Source organism: Lipotes vexillifer, unplaced genomic scaffold (assembly GCF_000442215.2).
Source record: "Lipotes vexillifer unplaced genomic scaffold, Lipotes_vexillifer_v1.1 scaffold238, whole genome shotgun sequence".
NCBI lineage: Eukaryota > Metazoa > Chordata > Mammalia > Artiodactyla > Lipotidae > Lipotes > Lipotes vexillifer.
In genome coordinates, this window is record NW_006785665.1 from 3,515,485 (window position 1) to 3,534,147 (window position 18,663).

The 18,663-nt window shown below is 52.1% G+C and overlaps 4 protein-coding genes across 7 annotated transcripts in view; 3 read left to right on the forward strand and 1 right to left on the reverse strand.

The window, feature by feature from the left end:
* The first annotated feature begins 1,006 nt into the window (after positions 1–1,006).
* On the forward strand, positions 1,007–3,634 carry JTB (jumping translocation breakpoint). Its single transcript, XM_007458030.1, has 5 exons — positions 1,007–1,528; positions 1,689–1,726; positions 1,931–2,013; positions 2,463–2,542; positions 3,086–3,634. Exons 1-5 carry the CDS (start codon positions 1,446–1,448, stop codon positions 3,240–3,242), a joined length of 441 nt encoding a protein of 146 aa, XP_007458092.1. The 5' UTR covers positions 1,007–1,445; the 3' UTR covers positions 3,243–3,634.
* On the reverse strand, positions 3,542–8,555 carry CREB3L4 (cAMP responsive element binding protein 3 like 4). 3 transcript variants are annotated; one of them, XM_007458028.1, is made up of 10 exons: positions 8,274–8,380; positions 7,946–8,063; positions 7,399–7,645; positions 7,133–7,254; positions 5,058–5,150; positions 4,818–4,924; positions 4,635–4,703; positions 4,445–4,529; positions 4,155–4,251; positions 3,542–4,025 (listed from the first exon to the last, which is right to left on the reverse strand). In XM_007458028.1, exons 1-10 carry the CDS (start codon positions 8,360–8,362, stop codon positions 3,832–3,834), a joined length of 1,221 nt encoding a protein of 406 aa, XP_007458090.1. In that variant the 5' UTR covers positions 8,363–8,380; the 3' UTR covers positions 3,542–3,831. The 3 variants fall into 3 exon arrangements, with proteins under 3 accessions (XP_007458090.1, XP_007458089.1, XP_007458091.1); XM_007458027.1 differs by having other exon boundaries at positions 7,886–8,063; XM_007458029.1 differs by lacking the exon at positions 8,274–8,380 and adding an exon at positions 8,421–8,555 and having other exon boundaries at positions 3,552–4,025; positions 7,886–8,063.
* Positions 8,556–12,928: 4,373 nt separating this feature from the next.
* On the forward strand, positions 12,929–17,105 carry SLC39A1 (solute carrier family 39 member 1). 2 transcript variants are annotated; one of them, XM_007458032.1, is made up of 4 exons: positions 12,929–13,073; positions 13,800–14,018; positions 14,178–14,308; positions 15,444–17,101. In XM_007458032.1, exons 2-4 carry the CDS (start codon positions 13,832–13,834, stop codon positions 16,098–16,100), a joined length of 975 nt encoding a protein of 324 aa, XP_007458094.1. In that variant the 5' UTR covers positions 12,929–13,073; positions 13,800–13,831; the 3' UTR covers positions 16,101–17,101. The 2 variants fall into 2 exon arrangements, with proteins under 2 accessions (XP_007458094.1, XP_007458095.1); XM_007458033.1 differs by lacking the exon at positions 14,178–14,308 and having other exon boundaries at positions 15,444–17,105.
* Positions 17,106–17,529: 424 nt separating this feature from the next.
* The window catches only part of CRTC2 (CREB regulated transcription coactivator 2), a 10,124-nt gene continuing 8,990 nt past the window's right edge, over positions 17,530–18,663 (forward strand). Inside the window, exon 1 of the mRNA XM_007458031.1 lies at positions 17,530–17,857. Coding sequence (XP_007458093.1) covers positions 17,705–17,857 — 153 coding nt within the window. The 5' untranslated portion in view covers positions 17,530–17,704. The remainder of the gene's footprint in view (positions 17,858–18,663) is intronic.

The following is an 18,663-nucleotide window of genomic DNA, read 5'->3' on the forward strand; positions in this document are numbered from 1 at the left end:
TCAAGTCGCTGCAGTTCTGGATATATGTCAAGGTTTGGCTCCATGGGGAGGGAAAGCAGGCACAAATCTGTGGCCTGGGGGTTGAAAGTCTAGGCTTAGGTCGCAGCTCTCCTACTAGCTGTGTGCCCTTGGACAAGTGACACCCTGAGCTTATTCATAAAATAGGGATAAAATATCAACTCTGATTCCTCAGGATTACTGAAAAGGATCAAAATGAGTTAAACGTTGAATTCAAAAAGTACAATAGAAATGTGAGGCAATATAATTAGAAGAGAATAAAGGATTTTCATACATATTTCATTTGCATCTTGCAAAAAAAAAAAAAAAAACCTAGAAAATGCACATTAGCATTTCCATTTTCCACAGAACATTGGCTGCCAGATACCGTCCTAAAGTCACGTAGCTAATAAGCACCTGAACCTATGAACCTGGACTCAAGGCTTCTTGGGATTTCAAATCTCACGGTCTTCTGATTGCATTAGGTAGGAGAAAGGGAGAGCTGAGAACATTTAAGGAGGTTATTCAAAGGACCGGTTCTGGGGAGTAACTTAGCAATTAACATGCGAGAAGGTGACATCTGAGTAGAGCTGAGTGGGAGCCCGGAGACAGGGGAAGGCTTCATTCACAGAGAGTCTCTGGTATTCCTGCCCCTGGAGGGAGGAGGAAGTGCAGTTTCACCTCCATCCCTGGACCGCCAACCCAGCTTCTCCCCTAGACCATCGTTCGAGGCGGGAAGGGGGCGGGGTATCGGAAAGCCTGATGCTTAATGGTGAGTCCTCGAATTTTAAAGAGGGAGGAAAGTCCTGAGAGGGCGACGTATCGTTCCTTTTTATGTCTCGCTGTTCACGTAGCCCAGAGGGGCAAAAAGGCGAAAGTCCATGGAGCATGGAGAAGGACCACAAGCCTGACAGCCACCATCTTCTCGGTTCCGGCAAAAGACTACCAGGACCATAATGCAACGGTGCGCCGAGCCAATGGGTCGCATCTCGCTGCACACATGCAGGGAGATCCAATTCCCAGGGAGCAGCGAGCGGAAGACTACGAGGCCCATCAGGCAAGCCAAGGGCCTCGTCTTCCGATGACTGGCCTAGCTCTGGAAAACCTGCCCGCGCCCAGCATCCTCCGCGCGCAAGATGGCCGCGCCGGGAGCGGAAGCGGAGCGGAGGAGGTGCTAGGCTCTACGCCCCCTCGGCCTTCCGTGAGGACCGTACCAGTCCGAAGAAGGAAACTCATGGACTCAACAAATGCGTATTGCCTTTTCTCGCCGTGACCATGGGGGCGTACTGACAGAACCCTTGATCTGATAGGCAACCCCAGCATTTCGCAGCCCTGACTTGCAACCTCCCCGAGGACTGCAGTGTAAGCGCGGTCTCTGCGTTCCGACCGAGGCAGGAGGCCAGTCAGGCAGGTCCCTCTGTCCCGACAGGTGGGACACTGAGCACTCCATGCCAGCGGGCGCGGGGAGGCGTGGCCTCCCCCAGGGCCGCCACCTCTGCTGGTTGCTCTGCGCTTTCACTTTAAGGCTCTGGTAAGGAGGGGCTGAGGGCAGGGAAAAGGAGGGGACGGGAGGATCGGATCGTCCCCGCCCCCTGTGTCCCTGGACCGTGGAGGTGGGGGGGGGGGGGGGGGGAGGTTCCCCGTTTTCCGGCTTCTGACTTTTGCCCATTTCCCCCCCTCACCCGCTTCAGCCAAGCAGAAGCTCCTGTGCGGGAGGAGAAGCTGTCAGGTGGGTGATGGTCTGGGAACCCGACGCCCCTACAGTTGTTTTGTTTTGTTTTGACTTCCTCCCATATACCTAGAGATCAGGTGGAAAAGGGCGGCACCACGTGGAGCGAGGGCATTCACCTGTGCTGGGAAGTTGATGGGCAGAACTTAGGGGAGAAATATTTTCTGAACGAGGTCTGGGGCTTGCATTTCTCTCCCTCTCTAGTGAGCACCTCAAATTTGCCGTGCTGGCTGGTGGAAGAGTTTGTGGTGGCGGAAGAGTGTGCTCCATGTTCTAATTTCCAGGCTGTGAGTATTTGTTTTCTCTCCCCTTATATCGAATCAGACAGGGACTGTCTATCTAAGTATGCCTTTGCATTGTCTTTTCGTCTTTTTTCCTTGCAGTCTCAGTGTGTGTCCAAATCTGAACTGGCCGTCCCCCTGAAAATGTGCCCTTTTCTTTCCAAGTTAATGGCAACGTTCAGTTAATAACCGTGTTCTGTTCATTTTTAATCTAGTAGGTTCTAGAACCTGCCCTTGCCTCTCGTAGACTATTGACCCTGAAGTGTTCTGAGTAACACGTACTTCTCATCCTGTAACCACCACCTCATCACCCCCGTGAGAACTCTTCATTAGTTCTCTGTTGCCTACCAGCTCTGAGCCGTAGCACTTGGACACCTGCCCATTCTGAATGGCAGCCTTCCTGTTTCTCCTGCTGCCCCTTCCTAACAAGTGCTTTGGTCCTTTCCTCCTGGCAGAAAACCACCCCCGAGTGTGGTTCCACAGGGTATGTGGAGAAAATCACATGCAGCTCAACTAAGAGGAGCGAGTTCAAAAGGCAAGTGCTGTTTCTCTTCTTGAATCCTCCTAGATCACCTACTTTGCTTTTGTGACTTTAGGTAGATAGTCCTGCCTCTTCCTCTTTGTATGGAGGTAGCATGGCATATTGGAAAGAGGAGGGGATTTGGAGGCAAATTACTTGAACCGAAGTCCCAGCTCTACTCCTCAGCACTATATCATTGGCCATATTTTCTCATCATTAAAACTGGTTAATACCAGCTCTGCTTATCTCACCAGAAAATAAATATTTGAATGGATTAATGTACTGTAAACACTTTATTTTTATTTTTGGCCGCACCATGCGGCATGCTGGATCTTAGTTCCCGGACCAGGGATCAAACCTGTGCCCCCTGTAGTGGAAGTGCGGAGTCTTAACCGCTGGACCATCAGGGAAGTCCCTGTACTGTCAACACTTTAGAAGGCTGACGCTGGTTTCCTCTTTTCTCCTCAGATATATCTTGGTGAGGATGAAACAGGAGGGAGATTAGAGGGAGAGGCAGTCTGGCCTTCCCTGGGGATAACTGTTTCTTCTTGCCCTCAGCTGCCGCTCAGCTCTGATGGAACAACACTTATTCTGGAAATTCGAAGGGACTGTCATAGGTGTGGCCTTGGTCTTTGCTTGCCTTGTCATTGTTCGTCAGCGACAACTGGACAGAAAGGCGCTGGAAAAGGTCCGGAAGCAAATTGAGTCCATATAGCTACCTCCTCCCTTTTCATCTGGGTCTTAGAGACCCTACCTCAGACAGAAAGGGGAATGAACTGACTCGTGCCCCTGGTTCTCTGGAACCTTGTGGTGGCACCCCCTTTCTCCCATCTTCCTCGTCTAAATCATTAATGAGCAGAATAAAAAGAGTAAAATCATTTCCTTCCCTAGTGTAATTTGGTTTGGGGCAGGAAGTCATGGGGGTAGAGAGGGAAAGGGGGTGGCAACTTTAGGCCCCAGTTTACCAGGTACCTATCTTCCTCCCTGTTCTACTATTACTTAAAACTGTCAGGATACAATTTTAGCAAAAAAAAAATTTATTTCTCAGCCAAAATGTGAGTTTCCCCTCAACCCTATCCCCAAAGAAGAAATAAAATCACAGATACATGACAAAAGTATTTGAGGTGCCCCTTGACATAGGCAGACTGAGCCATAGGGTACAGACATCTAGGGCATCCTGATGTGATTCAGACCCCTGAGGCCAAAGAGCCCTGAGTGGGAACCCCAGGAGGAAGCAGAACCACAGCCAGCGGAGCCTTGGATTCCTTATTGTGATTGGGAAGTGGGCCAGGAAGTGTTACAGCTCACATCTCATCTGCATGCAACACAGTTCTGATGTGCCTGCTGGGGCCTGGCCTCCCTCCTGTCTTCTCAAGCAGTGTCCTTGTTGAGCCATTTACACCCTTGACCCCAGGTGGCCCCTCCAATCTGGACTCCACCGCTGGATTCTCCAGATTTTCTGTCATGTCCTTGTGAGTCAGGATGTTTCTGGAAATCACTGTGGGGTGAAGGAAAAAGGGCAGTAGAATAGTGCTCCCTTGGTTGGGGATCCTAGACAAAACAGGACCTCCCTCCCACTTCTTGACTACTCTGGAAAACAGAGTCCTTTCCTGCCCTTGCCTCTCACCTCCATGAGGCTGGTAATCCTCAGGCCCAGCTTCTGGTAAGCCCTGAAAGGGGCTGAAACTGGGCAGGATGATGAGAGCCAAGGAGAAAAGAAGGATCTGGGAAGAAGCAAGAGGACATTTGGGCTGTGGGGACAATAAGGAAAGGGAGCAGAGGGCAGAGTGACTAGGGGGCAGTTGGGGTCATCAGGGATGGGAAGATAGGTCTGGCTACGGAGTGGGGGCATCAGGATGGCAACCTGGCAGAAGATGGAGGAGGTGGCAGGGGAGATGGGAAATAGATTAATGGTACCAGAACACAAGTGCTAGTCTGGGCAGCTTTGTTGGAGGTTTGAACAATAAGCATCTGCAGCTGGCGGAGCTGAGTCACCAGGGAGCTGGGAAATGAGGAATGAAGAGTTAGATCTGGGAACCAGGGCCCAAGGATGGTATCCCTGTGTGCTGCACCCTTACCCCAATACATATACTATGTTTTCACTCACATGTTGTGCCTCTCCAGCTCCTGGACTTTTTTCTGTAGTTCCTGGTTCTGTGCAGAACAGGCAGCCACCCTAGGAAGGGTGGAAAGGTAGGATAAGGCTCTGTAATCATGAGTCCCTGACCTTACCTGCCTTGGTGAGGAAGGGGGCCCAGTCGTGAATCCAGAAATGTGAGTCGAAACATACCTGCTCTCTAGTCCATCGATGTACTCTTTCTTCCGCCGCCGACTGTCCTGAGCTGACTGCTTGTTACGGATTTTCCTCCTGACCTTCTTGAGGACCCTCTCCTCTGCCTGGGGGCCCAGGGTGTGTCAGTCCTGGTTCCTTAACCTCCCCCAACTCCTCAACTCTTCCCCTGCTATCCTGGCTCCTCAGAGGCCATGGTAGGGCCGCTGGGTTACGATACCCTTTGGGGAAGCATGTTACCTTGGTGAGGGGCAGGTGAGAGGGTAGGGACACCCCTTCCTGTCCCAGCAGACGCTTCTCCTCTTCTGTCAGGAACAGGGTTTGACAGGGCAGCTGGTGGGGGACGAGAGAAGATGAGAATGGAGAGAGGGTCATCCCATTTTCAGTACTCATGCTGTTCCCCTTGCATGCCTCCTGGAGAGTGTTTCCTATTTGCACTGAGGAATAACAAACCGTAAAATGAGATGAGGGGCAGGGACCTTAATGCAGACAGACTGTTGATTAAACCACAGGGACTTCCTGAGGCTGACAAGGGAGAAAGGTGGTTTTGTCATATTTTTGCCCACAGACTTAAGACCTTGGCAATCACAGCAAGTTAGGAAGGGCCCATTCTGGTCCACATTTGTGCAGACCTTGTGGGTATTGGAAGAGGATGTGGAGTAACTCACTAAGGTAGGGTTTGCTTGATCTTACAGCAGGCAGATGATTCATTGTCAGCCATTAACTTCAGCTTGGCACAGTGTTACCATTACCTGCCAACCACAAGGAGATCCCTGGGGTGATGGCCCATCCTCCCCTAGGGGCTGAGCCCTGCCTTTCAGACTGAAGTTCTGTCCCCTCTCAAAGAATTCCCCAAAGGCAACCAGACTGAACAACTTCTCATAACAAAGTATGTGGGGAACATAGACAGGTGTCTGGTTAATGTGAGCCCATCAACTGAGTAACTTGCTTTTCTAACTAATACTTGTTTTTGAAAGATTTATGCTTCACTTTGTGACTCAAGAGGAATTTGCTTCTGCCTGTTGATGGTCTTTGGCTTTTAGCTAAACCACTTCTATCTCTGCCTTATTCTGATGTTCCCTTCTTGCCTCTGTGACCATTTGGTGAATCATTAGAGGGGTGTCCCTCCCAATCCACCTAATCAAAATCTCTAAAAATGAGGTCTAGAGGTATTTATGTATGTATGTATGTATGTATTTTTGGCCACACCGTGCGACTTGCAGGATCTTAGCTCCTGACCAGGGATGGAACCCGTGCCCCCTGCAGTGGAAGCGCAGAGTCCTACCACTGGACTGCCAGGGAATTCCCCTAGAGGGTTTTATTTTATTTTATTTTATTTCTTTCTCTATTTTTGCGGTACGTGGGCCTCTCACTGTTGTGGCCTCTCCCATTGTGGAGCACAGGCTCCGGACACGCAGGCTCAGCGGCCACGGCTCACGGGCCCAGCCATTCCACGGCATGTGGGATCTTCCCGGACCGGGGCAAGAACCTGTGTCCCCTGCATCAGCAGGCGGACTCTCAACCACTGCGCCACCAGGGACAAAACCAAAAACCAAACCAAACGAAACCAGGACTTCCCTGGTGGTCCAGTACAAACTCCCCAGTGTTTCTGATGCACACTCAAATTTAGATGCCTCAGACTTTTTAAGATTTCTCAGCCCAAGATTCTAAGATGCTTGGCTTGGCTTCTGGTCTCAGCTTCAACCACAGATTTTCAGGGAGGCTAGAACTTATTCCCTGCCTTTTGCACACAAGGAGTTCTTTTCAGGATAAAGGGAGGAACAGTGACCTGAGCAAGACCCCCTCCTCATCCCCGCTGCAGGAACCAGCCCAGCTAGCCTTGGGAAGATATGTGATGTGTTACTCCCCTACACTGTAACCATGGGCAGTGGGTGCCTGGTGAACCACTGTTCCAGTAAAAAACGTAGTTGCAGTTGCTTCTACATTCTGTGCCCAGTAACCAGTTGGATTCCCAGGTGGCCTGTCACATTTCCACATCCTGACCCAAAGCCGAGACGATGGCCCTAGCTGAGCAGACAGTGCTCATGGGTCTAGGGTTTCTCCAAACCCTATCCCTGGATTCCCTCAGCCCACCCTCTCCTTAACTGAGGCATCACCCCCTTACCCCCAAGGGATTCTGTCTCTCTTGTCTTTTCCTGCTTTTAAAGTTACCCACATCTCCCTGGCATTCAGGCCTGATGCCACAAAAATTAGGGCAAAGACAGTGTTCAGCATCAGTTTTCCCCTCCCTCATCCACTTCTCCCCAGTTCTGTGTATCAAGGAGTACTGAACCCAGCTGACCCCCAGGACTCACCAGGGCTGCAGGAGGCACTGAGTTTACAGTGCCTGCTCTGGGCAGGATGTGGGCATGAGCATCGGGAGGCGGCTCACTGACCACACAGGCATCAGGCACCATAAATGGTGGGCTCCACTGATCTGAAGGAAACATAGGTGGCTGGGAGAAAGGAGATGGATGGCCGCAGGCCCTGGGTAGTGGCACAGATTGGGGAAACTCCCTTAACCCCAGGGTTAGGGCTGGACCTGAAGGGCCATTGTCCGCTTCCCACAAAGAACACTGACCTATTTGGATGGAGATGAGCCCTACAGCTGGCCCAGCTTCCCCCTGCATCCTCTCTAGGGTCCCTGCCTCATAGACAACCTCATAGAGGGCAGGGGAACTGGGTGGCTTGGGGGCAGGGGGACTGTCCAGATGGCGAGGATCCTCAGAGATTCCACTGTCACTTCCAGGAGATGCTTCTGAGCAGTACACTTCATTGGGATCAATGAAAAGTTTCAGGAAATCTTCAGGCTCACTCTCTTGAAGACCCTACAGTAGAAGAGGGTGTATATGTGTCTAAGGAAGAATTCTGGAAGTCCTATCTAACGTCAAAACTAGATCCTTCGTGCTTCAGTTTCAGTCCCTTCTGTCCTTGGACAGGAGGATAGTTACAGCTCATGTCTATTTTAGGGGCTCTGTCTTCAGACCTCTAAGTGGAAGCTGAAGCCTCTTGGACTTCTTATCACAGAGTTGTCTCAACCCACACCCAGTCCCATTCATCACACTCACACAGCCATGGCCCCCACTGGACTCCCAGCCTTGCAGCCCCTGTTCCTGTAGCCTAGTTACTGGGACCTCTGAAGGTGGACCATGGAGTCCCAGCTCCAGGAAGGATCCTGTTGAGAAGACGTCTTCTGGAGGCTCCAGCCACATTTCCAGCAGGTCAGGGGTTCTGAAATCCATGCTTCTGCGGGGAGGCTTTGGGGGGGGGGAGGGGGGCAGTTGCAGAAGGAGAATGATGGCTCTCCCCCTCCCCCACCCCCCAGTTTCTGGGCTCCTCTCCCTCTTCCATTATCCCCCTTCCTCACCTGTGCAGCCCCCTCACCTGTCACCCGGAGCTCTCGCCTTCGGCCTTATCTCTCTGGTTCAGACCAACAGGCACCCCCCTGGGTATTACCTGTTCCGAAGAGCCCAGCCCTGCCAAGCCAGCCTAGCTCGTTGACGGCCCCAAACACTACACCTTTTCTTTCCTCCAGGATCTCGCATCCTGGACCTGCCTAGCCAAACCCCGCCCCCAGCCTTACACTACGTAAGTGGGTTGCACCTAGCCAGGAGCCACGATAGGGGCGCAGTAGCTGGAGCAGGGGGTTAAGAGGAGGAGCGTGCACAAACCGGTCTTAAAACAGCAGCCTGCCCTTTCTGCCTCAGTTTCTCCTAGCGACAGCAAATCTTCCTGAGGGTTTGCTGGCTCCTCAGGGAAGGATAGAGATGGCTGTGACTGGAGCACAGGACGCTTGAGTGCCTGTCCTCTGGACGTCAGTTTTACAGGCGGGAGACCACGGCGGGGTTGAAAACAAAGGAGGAAAGAGTCCATAGGATTGCCGAAGACTGACAGAGGCATCCCCTCCCCCACCCCGTGGTGCTCTTCCCACACTTGAGTCTGATTGGACGCTAAAGACATCCAGAGGTTTTGAGGGGTAGTGCATTGAGCCAATGGGATTACCGTCTCGAGGCAGGCTTCGCCGTAACTGGTCGGAATGGGCTGTCAGAGAAGGAGTGGGGCCAATGCGGCCGGAGCACTTATTTGTCTGGCAGGGATTTGGTTCTGAGGGAGGGTAAGAGCCAGAAGACTTACTGTAGGGAAGGGGTGGGGTATGTGGAGGCGGGGGGCGCCGGGGGAACTTCCGGAATGTGGGCTAAGGCTTGGTTTGGTTTCACTTGCCACGTGACTCCAAAGTGTTAGGGAGTAAATAACCTGTTGACCCAAGTTATGTGACAGCACTTTGACTCACTCAGCGGGCGGAAAGTCGCGCAATCGCAGGTTGTCCAAATCCGTAATCCATGCATTATGTTACTGATAAAGAACAGCATTTATATACGCACACTCACAGGACTCTCTGTTAACTAACGGAGGGACAAGGGCCTAGAAAACTGCAAGAGGTTAAAAAATCATTCGGATTTGGTTTGGGAATGACTTATTTTTTGCGTATGATTACCAACGACAATATGCAATATGTGTCCTGCATTTGCATAGTTTACAAAATGTTTTTTATAAGCATTGTTCCTCATTTAATACACAACAGCGCTAAGGTAGACAGGGCAGGTAATGTTTTACTAACTTTACCAATGAGAAGACAGATACGTGACTAGAATGTAGTAATACCGAAACTCAGGGCATTTTGCCTTGGTCCAGAGACTGATGACCCAGGAATTCACTTTAAATAAAATAATGGATATAGGATAATACTTGATATAGGTATGATTTTTCATCTGCCTGCCTCCCCAGCAGTACTTCAGATAAAGGATAGCTGAGTGAATAAAGCACAGAATTTTGGGTTGTGGATCCAGAGTTCAAACTGGTGTTCTTCCCGTGAAAATTTAAATGGGCTGACGGTAAAGACAAGAACAGGATCTAATATTTATTGAGTAACAGATATATGGTCAGGTATTTTCATGTTACTCATATAATTCTCATAACAACTCACAGCTGGCAGAAAGAAGTTAAGTAACTTTCTCAAGATTACTCTTGTTGACTGAAAAACATTGCACAACCTAAAAGTTGAGAATTTTGTTTTATTTGGCAGTCTTTCTGAGGACTTCAAGCCTGGGAGGCAGCCTCTCAGACAGCTCTAAGGGACTGCTCCAAAGAGGTAAAGGAGGAACCAGGATATACAGGAGTTTTTGCAACAAAGACCAGGTATTAGGAACATCAAAGGATTATTATTAATTAAAGAAAACCAGATATCTCAAGTTAATGAAGTTAGCACTCTATATGTATGGGAAAATGTAAGAGCCTGGGCTCACTGAAATTATTCCTTTGATTTGCACCTTAGCTCTCTAGGGCCAGTTTCCTGTTCTATCCCATCCCAAGTCCCTCAGGGCACACCTTTTGGGGTGGCTGCAGTGGCTGAGGGCTTGGCAGCAGGGCAGCCCATTCCTATCCATCCTGAGTTCTCTCTGGGCTTACCAGGTGCCTGTAGTGGCTTGATGGCTGCAACATCCTTTGTTTACTCATGTGGCAGGCAACATTTTTCATTCACACTTTGTAAGTAGCTGAACCAAGATTTGGATGCCTGAGCCCATATTCTTTGCACTATACGAAGCTACCTTCCTGGGGCTTTCTCAAATTTTCCCACTCTGGCTTTCCTGCTCATCTCCCCGCATCTTGCTCAAGTAGTGAGGAGACAAAGCAGGCTTCCTAGATTCATGCAGAGCTCTAAGGAAAGCAGAGCTGTCCTTGCTGAGATCTTTCCTAGAGGAAGAAAGTTTTCAAAGGGCTTCCTGCAGGCTGCACGTGTAGAGATGATTAAGTGGAAGATATACAGTCATCCCTGCTTATCCGTGGGGGATAGGTGCCCCTTGGACACCAAACTCCTCAAATGTTCAAGTCCCTTAAGTAAAATGATGTAGTACAGGTAGCCTTCTGTATTCACAGTAGCAGTTCCGCAACTGTGAATAGGGAGGGCTGACTGCTCTCAGCCTTTGTTAGAATTGGATGGAAACTCTGGCATCATCTGCTAGTCTAACTTCCCTCTTCCACCTGATTTATCAAGCTCCTAAGAGGGAAAATGACTTGCCTAAGATCACACATCAAATTAAGGTAGAGCTGGGACTAGAACCCAAGTGTCCTGACTCCCAGTCCGTGATTCCTTGTTAATTTACTAATTAACAATAATCTTGAAAGCATAATTTGCGACAGACAAACCAATGCATGCATAATATTCCCTTGAATAATCTGGAGTTTTCCCTAATAGTAATTTTTATCTTTTTTATTTTAAAATATTTATTTATTTTGGCTGAGCTGAGTCATAGTTGCGGCACATGGGATCTTTGCTGGGTCATGTGGGCTTATAGTTGTGGCATGTGGGCTTCTTAGTTGCAATATACGGACTTTTTAAAAAAAAAATTAATTAATTAATTTTTGGCTGCGTTGGGTCTTCGTTTCTGTGCGAGGGCTTTCTCTAGTTGCAGAGAGCAGGGGCCACTCTTCATCGCGGTGCGCGGGCTTCTCACTGTTGCAGCCTCTCTTGTTGTGGAGTACAAGCTCCAGTCACACAGGCTCAGTAGCTGTGGCTCACAGGCCTAGTTGCTCCACGGCATGTGGGATCTTCCCAGACCAGGGCTCGAACCCGTGTCCCCTGCATTGGCAGGCAGATTCTCAACCACTGCGCCACCAGGGAAGCCCCGGACTTTTTTTTTTTTTTTTTTTTTAATTTGGTGTGTCGGGTCTTAGTTGTGGCAGGCGGGATCTTTTGTTGTGGTGCATGGGCTTCTCTAGTTGCAGCGCGTGGGCTCCAGAGTGTGTGGGCTCAGTAGTTGTGGCACGTGGGCTTAGTTGCCCTGCAGCATGTGGGATCTTAGTTCCCCAACCAGGGATCGAACCTGGGCCCCCTGTATTGGGAACGTGGAGTCTTACCCACTGGACCACCAGGGGAGTCCCAGTAATTTTTATCTTTTAATGAAGAGCTTGGAACAGCAACGATACTTTCATTAAGTGACAGGACACCAATACCACATTTCACTTACATCCTGATCTTAGAATCCTGTATGATTCTTTTCTCCTAGACCCCCTCCACCAAGAAGTCCTGATAGTCCCTTTTCTTAAGGAAGTTGCTGGCCTGCATTTCCAGAGCCTTCTCAGAGGTATCACCTTGTCCCTTCTTTAGGTGAGGCCTTTTCACATTTGCAAAAAAAAATAGACTGACCCCCCCCTTCATTTTCCTCCTTTGCACCCTACCCTCCCATGAGACTAGAAGAGGATTCGGATAGCACAGTGATGTGGGCCAAGAGAATCCAGGCTAAGGAAGCAGTGAAGGTCCAGAGTCGAAAATACCTTGGTTCATTCAAGGAACAGAAAACAGAAAGGAGGCCAACAGGGCTGAAGGGAGAGAAGTTGGAGAGTTCCAGATTAGACTGGGGAGAACCCTGGCCAGATGCATCAAGGCACGGTAAGGGTGATAAGCTGGAGTGTGCCGAGAGAAGCTCCTCACTGAGTGGGGTTTCAGCAACCTCTGAGAAGGGTCCCACCACTTTTTTACCCACTTGCAGGCAGAAGGTTGCAGGGAAGTCAGCTCCGGCCATTGGTAGTTCAAGAAGGGTTGATTTTCAAGAAATACTCTCACTTTGCTATTCCCCTTTTCCAATTCTTCCTTGTCCTTTTTCTTCCTTGTAGGTGCTGGCGAGGGAGTCAAGAAAGAAAGTCAGTCCTAAGAAGGGAATGCTTTCCCTTTGGTGCCCAGGTGCACAGAAGGGGATCTTAGAATCTTCTAAGAGAGATAAGAAGACTTCGGCCCAAGACCAAGCAGATATCCTCAGAGATGTGGGAGGCGGAAGACTTGGGAATGCGGGGGTTGGGTATGGAGCACCAGCCTTGACCGCGGGGTTTCTAGCTTCCTCTTTTAGAATCTTCAAAGGATCGAAAGACTTCGTTGACCGGCCACGTTCGCCGGTCAGACCTCCACCAAAGCGTCCCAGGCCCTCAGCCCCTCAGCCCCTCAGCCCCTAGGTGCTCTCCTCATTCCCTTCCCTTGCCCCGCCCCGGTTGTCTTCGGCTCAGCCGGGCTCTGGCTGCTGGTCTCTGATTGCTCCTAGCTCACGTCACTCCCAGTCTGGCCCCGCCCTCTGGGCGCTGTCATTGGCCGCTGGGGGGGTCGGTACGCCGCAGCTGCGGGGGGAGGGGTAAACGATGGGGAGGGGGCGGGAATTCCCGACTGGAGGCCGGAACAGAGCGGAAACCTTGTAGTGAGACCCTCGAGAGGTGAGTGCGGGATCCCAGAGAGCGGGATCCGGGTCGGCCACCCAGGCTTCTCGGGGCCTACGAGCCGGAGTCCGGGCTCTCACGTTCTTCTTCAGCTTCCCGGCACGCTGGCGGCCTCAGACCCCGCCTCCCGGAGCCCGGACTTCCAGACACCGCCCTCAGTTGTTGGGTCAGCCCGTCCCGGGACCCCAGACGCCTAGGGCCCCTCTTTGGTCGTTTGCCCCAGCATCCCAGCCTGTCGCCTGAAACGGTCGCTCTCTGCTCTCGGGGAGATGGCGCTGGGGAAATGGGAGCGGGAGAGCACCCCAGCTCTCCCTGTTCAGGTGGTCCACGAAGCTACCCATGACATCTCTCCCTGAGCCCTCTTCGCTTCATCCATTCCTTCCGGGAAAGGAGGCTTGACCTCTCCTTTGCTTAGAGGACCCCAGCTCTCTAGTTTTCTGGGAGCTCCGCGTGAAAGGGTAATGAGATATCCACACAGTCCTCATGCCTCAGTTTCCCCCTTGCTAGGTCCCTGAATAAATCACTTGAAAAAGTCACTTGAAAGGGATAAAGTGTGAGGGGAAAGAGGGATATTCCCAGTACAGGAGTGGATGAGTCACACTGGGATAGGGAAGGTCACAGAGTGGCTGGGGTGAGGGAGCTGCGTTCTGCTGACCAGCCTTCCCCTTTCCTTGGCCCCATATTTCCCTAGTGACCACTCCCCCACTCACCCTGTCTTCCTAGGTCTGAGAGTCATTGGAGCTACCACAGCCACCATGGGGCCCTGGGGAGAGCCAGAGTTCCTGGTGTGGCGCCCCGAGGCAGCAGCCTCGGAGCCCCCAGTGCCCATGGGACTGGAGGTGAAGTTGGGGGCCCTGGTGCTGTTGCTGGCACTCACTCTCATCTGCAGTCTAGTGCCCATCTGTGTGCTGCGCCGGCCCGGCGCTAACCCTGAAGCCTCAGGTAAGCCTCTCCTTTTCCCTGCTGCCATGGACACTTGGAGGAGGGAAGGCTCTGGGGCTAAGGAAGGTGACCTAAGAGGGGACGGCAAGAGTGACTGTTGCTTAGGTTGGGTAGTGGGGCTCATTTGCTCATTCCCTTCTATGCTCCACTCCTGCCCAGCCTCCCGCCAAAAAGCCCTGAGCCTGGTAAGCTGCTTTGCGGGTGGTGTCTTTCTGGCCACATGTCTCCTGGACCTGCTGCCTGACTACCTGGCTGCCATAGATGAGGCCCTGGCGGCCCTGCATGTGACGGTGAGCCCCAGTCATCTGCATGTGACCCTGTGTATGTGGTGTTCAATCACATACCTCTAGGAGCTGTGGTTTGTATGGATCTGTCCATGTGTCACTCCACGACTGTATGGAAGGCTCTTGGCATGTGACCCCATGAACTGTGATTTTTAGTCATAGAGCATAACTCTTTCTATAGGTTCTCACCCCCTCAGTCCCTATGTGACCCCTACGTGCCCTTTGTGACAGTGTGAGGAACCCTATTACCAGGTGTGTGACCTATCTGTAGGTTTCTCTAGTTTCAGCCTCCAGGAAGTTAATAGCCTTCCAAGAATCATCTTCACCCTTCACCCTTTCCTGAAGGGCTGGAGATAGAGGTCCCTACAGACCTGGGACAGGTAGGAGGCAATTTCCAGGGACCCGGTGTTGCTGACCAAAAGGCTACATAACCCAAGGAAGTAGGATGTGGGGAAGATTAAGTCCAAGGCATAGGACAGTCTTATTGGAAAAACAGACAGTTGGAGGAACTGAGAAAGTAACACTGAATGTAACTGTTTGTCTGTGACTGAGTGACTTGTGTCTCTGTGTGCCTGTGTGTAAGCCTGATTGTCCCCATGACAGTATGTGGCTCTGTGTGTGAGCATTTGGGAAAGTGGGCCAATGTGTGGCCTACATGTGACACTTTGTGTCCATCTACCTCAGTGACTTTCAGCTGGGGGTGGTTTTGCCCACCCCTGTCATCCTCCCACCCTTACCCCCCACCTCCCCAGAAAACATTCGATAATGTCTGGAGACTTTTTGGTTGTCCCAACTCAGGGAGGGAGGGCTTGCTAACTGGCATCTAATGGGTATAGGCTAGGGATGCTGCTAAACATCCTACAGTGCACAGGATAGCCCTCTACATCAAAGAATTATCCAATCCAAAATGTTAATAGTACTAAAGTTGAGAAACCATGATCTACATGTAACACTGGGAGTGACACCATAATCTGTACGGTGTCTATGGCACCAAGTGACTATATTTTTTTGTAACTGAGAGTGGCTCTGTGTGTGGGAACCCAGGTCTTTGTAACTGGGACTCCACTAAACTCTGCATCTGACTCTTCCTCCCCATTCTTGGCCTGTCTCCTGAAGTCCACACTGTCCCCTTTGCCCACAGCTCCAGTTCCCCCTACAAGAGTTCATCCTGGCCATGGGCTTCTTCCTGGTCCTGGTGATGGAGCAGATTACGATGGCTTACAAGGAACAGTCGGGGCCACCACCTCGAGAGGAGATGAGGGCTTTGCTGGGAACAGCGAATGGTGGGCTGCAGCACTGTCATGACAGACCAGAGGTCCCACAGGCAGGTGGAGCCCTGGCAGCCCCCTCAGCCCTGCGTGCCTGTGTACTGGTCTTCTCCCTGGCCCTGCATTCAGTGTTTGAGGGACTGGCAGTGGGGCTGCAGCGAGACCGGGCTCGGGCCATGGAGTTGTGCCTGGCTTTGCTGCTCCACAAGGGTATCCTGGCAGTTAGCTTATCCCTGCGGCTGCTGCAGAGCCACCTGCGAGCACAGGTGGTGGCTGGCTGTGGGATCCTCTTCTCATGCATGACACCCCTGGGCATTGGACTGGGTGCAGCTCTGGCAGAGTCAGCAGGGCCACTGCACCAGCTGGCCCAGTCTGTGCTGGAGGGCATGGCGGCTGGCACCTTTCTCTATATCACCTTCCTGGAAATCCTGCCCCAGGAGCTGGCCACTTCTGAGCAGAGAATCCTCAAGGTCATTCTGCTCCTAGGAGGCTTTGCCCTGCTCACTGGCCTGCTCTTTATCCAAGTCTAGGGGGCTCCAAGATATGCACGGGAGGTTGGGTATCACGTGCCCTTGACCTTCCTCCCCCTCTCCCAGTGTGTGGGGAATAGGAAGGAGTGGGGAAGGGAGGTACTGAGGACCAAAGAGTTCTCTGGGAGGTAAGGATGGAGGCTTTGGCACTATTTGGCCAATGAGAGGGAAGTGGGCAGACAAGAGCCTGGCCCCCAGGCCCAAGGGACAAAAGATGGTCAAGTCACTAGAGACATGATCAAGGGACATTAGTATTGGGGAAGACACTGAGTGCTGGTATCAGGGATCAGGCACTACACATAGGGACAAGCTGATAGTTGGGAGGCCGGAGGTGGGTACCCAGCTGCTGTGGGATAGAGGTATAGAGAGGGCATAGGCCCAGAGTCAGCAGTCCTGTTGGTTCTAGCCCATTTCAGCCCTCTGTCACTTGGAGTAGACCCCTCTAACTTTTCTTAGCTCCTACTTTCATATCTATCTTCCTCTTCCTTTCTCCCAGGGGACTAGTGCCAAATGGCATCTTCCTGCCAGTTTTGGTACCTTCTCTGGCTTCTCCAGTCCTGGTCACTCCTGTATTTTTAAAGTGCCAAATAAATCCCCTCCCTCTTTCTCAAAGCACAGGTGATGGCACTGAGCCCTGCCCAGCACCTCAGTGGAAGGGGTCTACTTGCTCTTTGTTTTGGTCCCAGATTGTGGGGTGGGACAGAAATGTTTGCTGAGGTGGGGTGGGGGGGCAGGTTGGCAGAGCTACTGTCCCCCACTACTGCTGTACCCTAGGAATACTGAAAATGGACATGGTGCCCCGTGCCTAGATGATAAACACTGAGATGCCAAAACTTTTTTATACCAGAGGATCCCAAGGGGGAAGGGGAAGGCTCGCCCCCAGGGTTATTTTTTGGGGCGGGAGGGCTGTGCATAGGGCCATATATTCTAGAATCTATTTTACTAACTGACCTGTTTTGGGACATGTTACCCAAATAAAACAAGTTTCTACACATCTGTACGGTATCTGATTCATTTGTCTTGGGAAAGGGGTGGGCACATGGCAAGTCTGAGAGGGCCTGACTCCCAGATGTTTAGGGCTGTTTGAATATCCCTGATCTCACTGTTTTCATTCAGGCCCCTCTAGTTCCCTTCCTTGGAGATGACCAAATTTTTCCTCTTGTCTCTTCCTGCTTCCTTCCCTGTCTCCACCCCTTCCCTTTCCTCCCTTTTCCTTTCCTCTCTTTAATCCCTCGCCCCTTCGCATTTGTAGGCTCGGGACCAATGCAGAACTACTCTTCCCAGTTTGCCCCGCGCAGGGAGGAGCCGAGAGGGAGGAGCAAAGTCCCCAGTTCCCGGAGTCAACAGGGCAGCTGGGAAATGGTGTCCGTTTCCTCTCCCGTATTGCGTGACTGCGGCTGGGAAGGAGTCACGTAAACAAACTATAATTCCCGGCGGTCCCCGCGCGCAGCAGGTCAGGGCTAGGCTGGGGCCGGGTTCGCGGTGCTTGCTGAGGCGGCGGCGGCGGCGGCGGCGGCGGCTACGGCTGGAAGAGCCGGGCCGGGGCCCGCGGCGGAGGCCGTGGCTTGTATTGGGAGGGTGGCGGGGAGGGACGGGAGAGGAAGATGGCGACGTCGGGGGCGAACGGGCCCGGCTCGGCCACGGCCTCAGCTTCCAATCCGCGCAAGTTTAGTGAGAAGATCGCGCTGCAGAAGCAGCGTCAGGCCGAGGAGACGGCGGCCTTCGAGGAGGTGATGATGGACATCGGCTCCACCCGGGTGAGGGGCCGCGCCGGCAATCGGGAGCGGAGCAGAGCACTTCTCGAGCGGGGAGCCGAGAGGCGGGGCGAGGGCGGGAGCCGCAGCGAAAGAGGCGGAACGCGGCCGGGGTAGCGGGCGCCGCCGTCTGGGAGGCACGGGTGGAGGGCCGGGGGGCAGGAAGACGGGTTTTGCGGGAGGAGGTTGAAACTCCAGAGAGGCTGGAGGGTTTGGGAACGAATGGGAACTGAGAAAGTGAGGCAGGAGTGGACAGAGAGAGGAGATGGTCCCCGAAGCCCGGCGGAGGTAGGAGGTGGGTGGTCCTTGTGCATCTCTGATTGAGTTCTCTCAGGGACTCTGCTGAAGCATCTTCTATGTTGGGTTATGGGGCTGGAGGATAGCCTGCTTGCCCTAGTCTGGGTCTTCTCAGTTGGTGATCTCCTCTCATCTGGTCCGTCTTCCCTGTTGTGCTACTCTCGGCAGTTAGTATCTCCGGGAAAGGGCCCCTTGAGTGGTTTGAACGGCAGCGCTGGGTATAGTGGGGCAGGAAGTCCCCTCCTGCGTCCCGTCCCTTTGCTTCCTTTTTCAAATACTTCTTGTGGTTTCCTGACATGAATGAAGGTGAGGTCCATTGCTCACAGACTGGTGGTATTTTGCCCTGGCCGCCTTGGAGGAGAGATAGGGCTTTGGATCTCGAAAGGGGGTAACCAGTTGGCTATAGGTTATGTGGAACCTGATGGTTAGCTGAACTTTCTGGAGAGATGACTGTTTTGTGGGTCAGTTATGGGGTGCCTTGGAGGGTCTTCTGTGTGTCGGGAATATTCATT

What these genes read in the sequence shown, in the direction of transcription:
- SLC39A1 (XM_007458032.1), top strand. Translation starts at nt 13,832, where the DNA reads ATGGGGCCCTGGGGAGAGCCAGAGTTCCTGGTGTGGCGCCCCGAGGCA. An exon ending in CGCTAACCCTGAAGCCTCAG is followed by an intron (nt 14,019 to 14,177) that starts GTAAGCCTCTCC and finishes ACTCCTGCCCAG; the next exon opens with CCTCCCGCCAAAAAGCCCTG. An exon ending in TGGCGGCCCTGCATGTGACG is followed by an intron (nt 14,309 to 15,443) that starts GTGAGCCCCAGT and finishes CTTTGCCCACAG; the next exon opens with CTCCAGTTCCCCCTACAAGA.
- CREB3L4 (XM_007458027.1), bottom strand. Translation starts at nt 8,362, where the DNA reads ATGCGAGATCCTGGAGGAAAGAAAAGGTGTAGTGTTTGGGGCCGTCAA. An exon ending in CAGTGCCTCCTGCAGCCCTG is followed by an intron (nt 5,151 to 7,132) that starts GTGAGTCCTGGG and finishes GTCCCCCACCAG; the next exon opens with CTGCCCTGTCAAACCCTGTT. An exon ending in CTCACCTGCCCCTCACCAAG is followed by an intron (nt 4,925 to 5,057) that starts GTAACATGCTTC and finishes CTGGGCCCCCAG; the next exon opens with GCAGAGGAGAGGGTCCTCAA.
- JTB (XM_007458030.1), top strand. Translation starts at nt 1,446, where the DNA reads ATGCCAGCGGGCGCGGGGAGGCGTGGCCTCCCCCAGGGCCGCCACCTC. An exon ending in GCTTTCACTTTAAGGCTCTG is followed by an intron (nt 1,529 to 1,688) that starts GTAAGGAGGGGC and finishes CACCCGCTTCAG; the next exon opens with CCAAGCAGAAGCTCCTGTGC. An exon ending in CATGTTCTAATTTCCAGGCT is followed by an intron (nt 2,014 to 2,462) that starts GTGAGTATTTGT and finishes TCCTCCTGGCAG; the next exon opens with AAAACCACCCCCGAGTGTGG.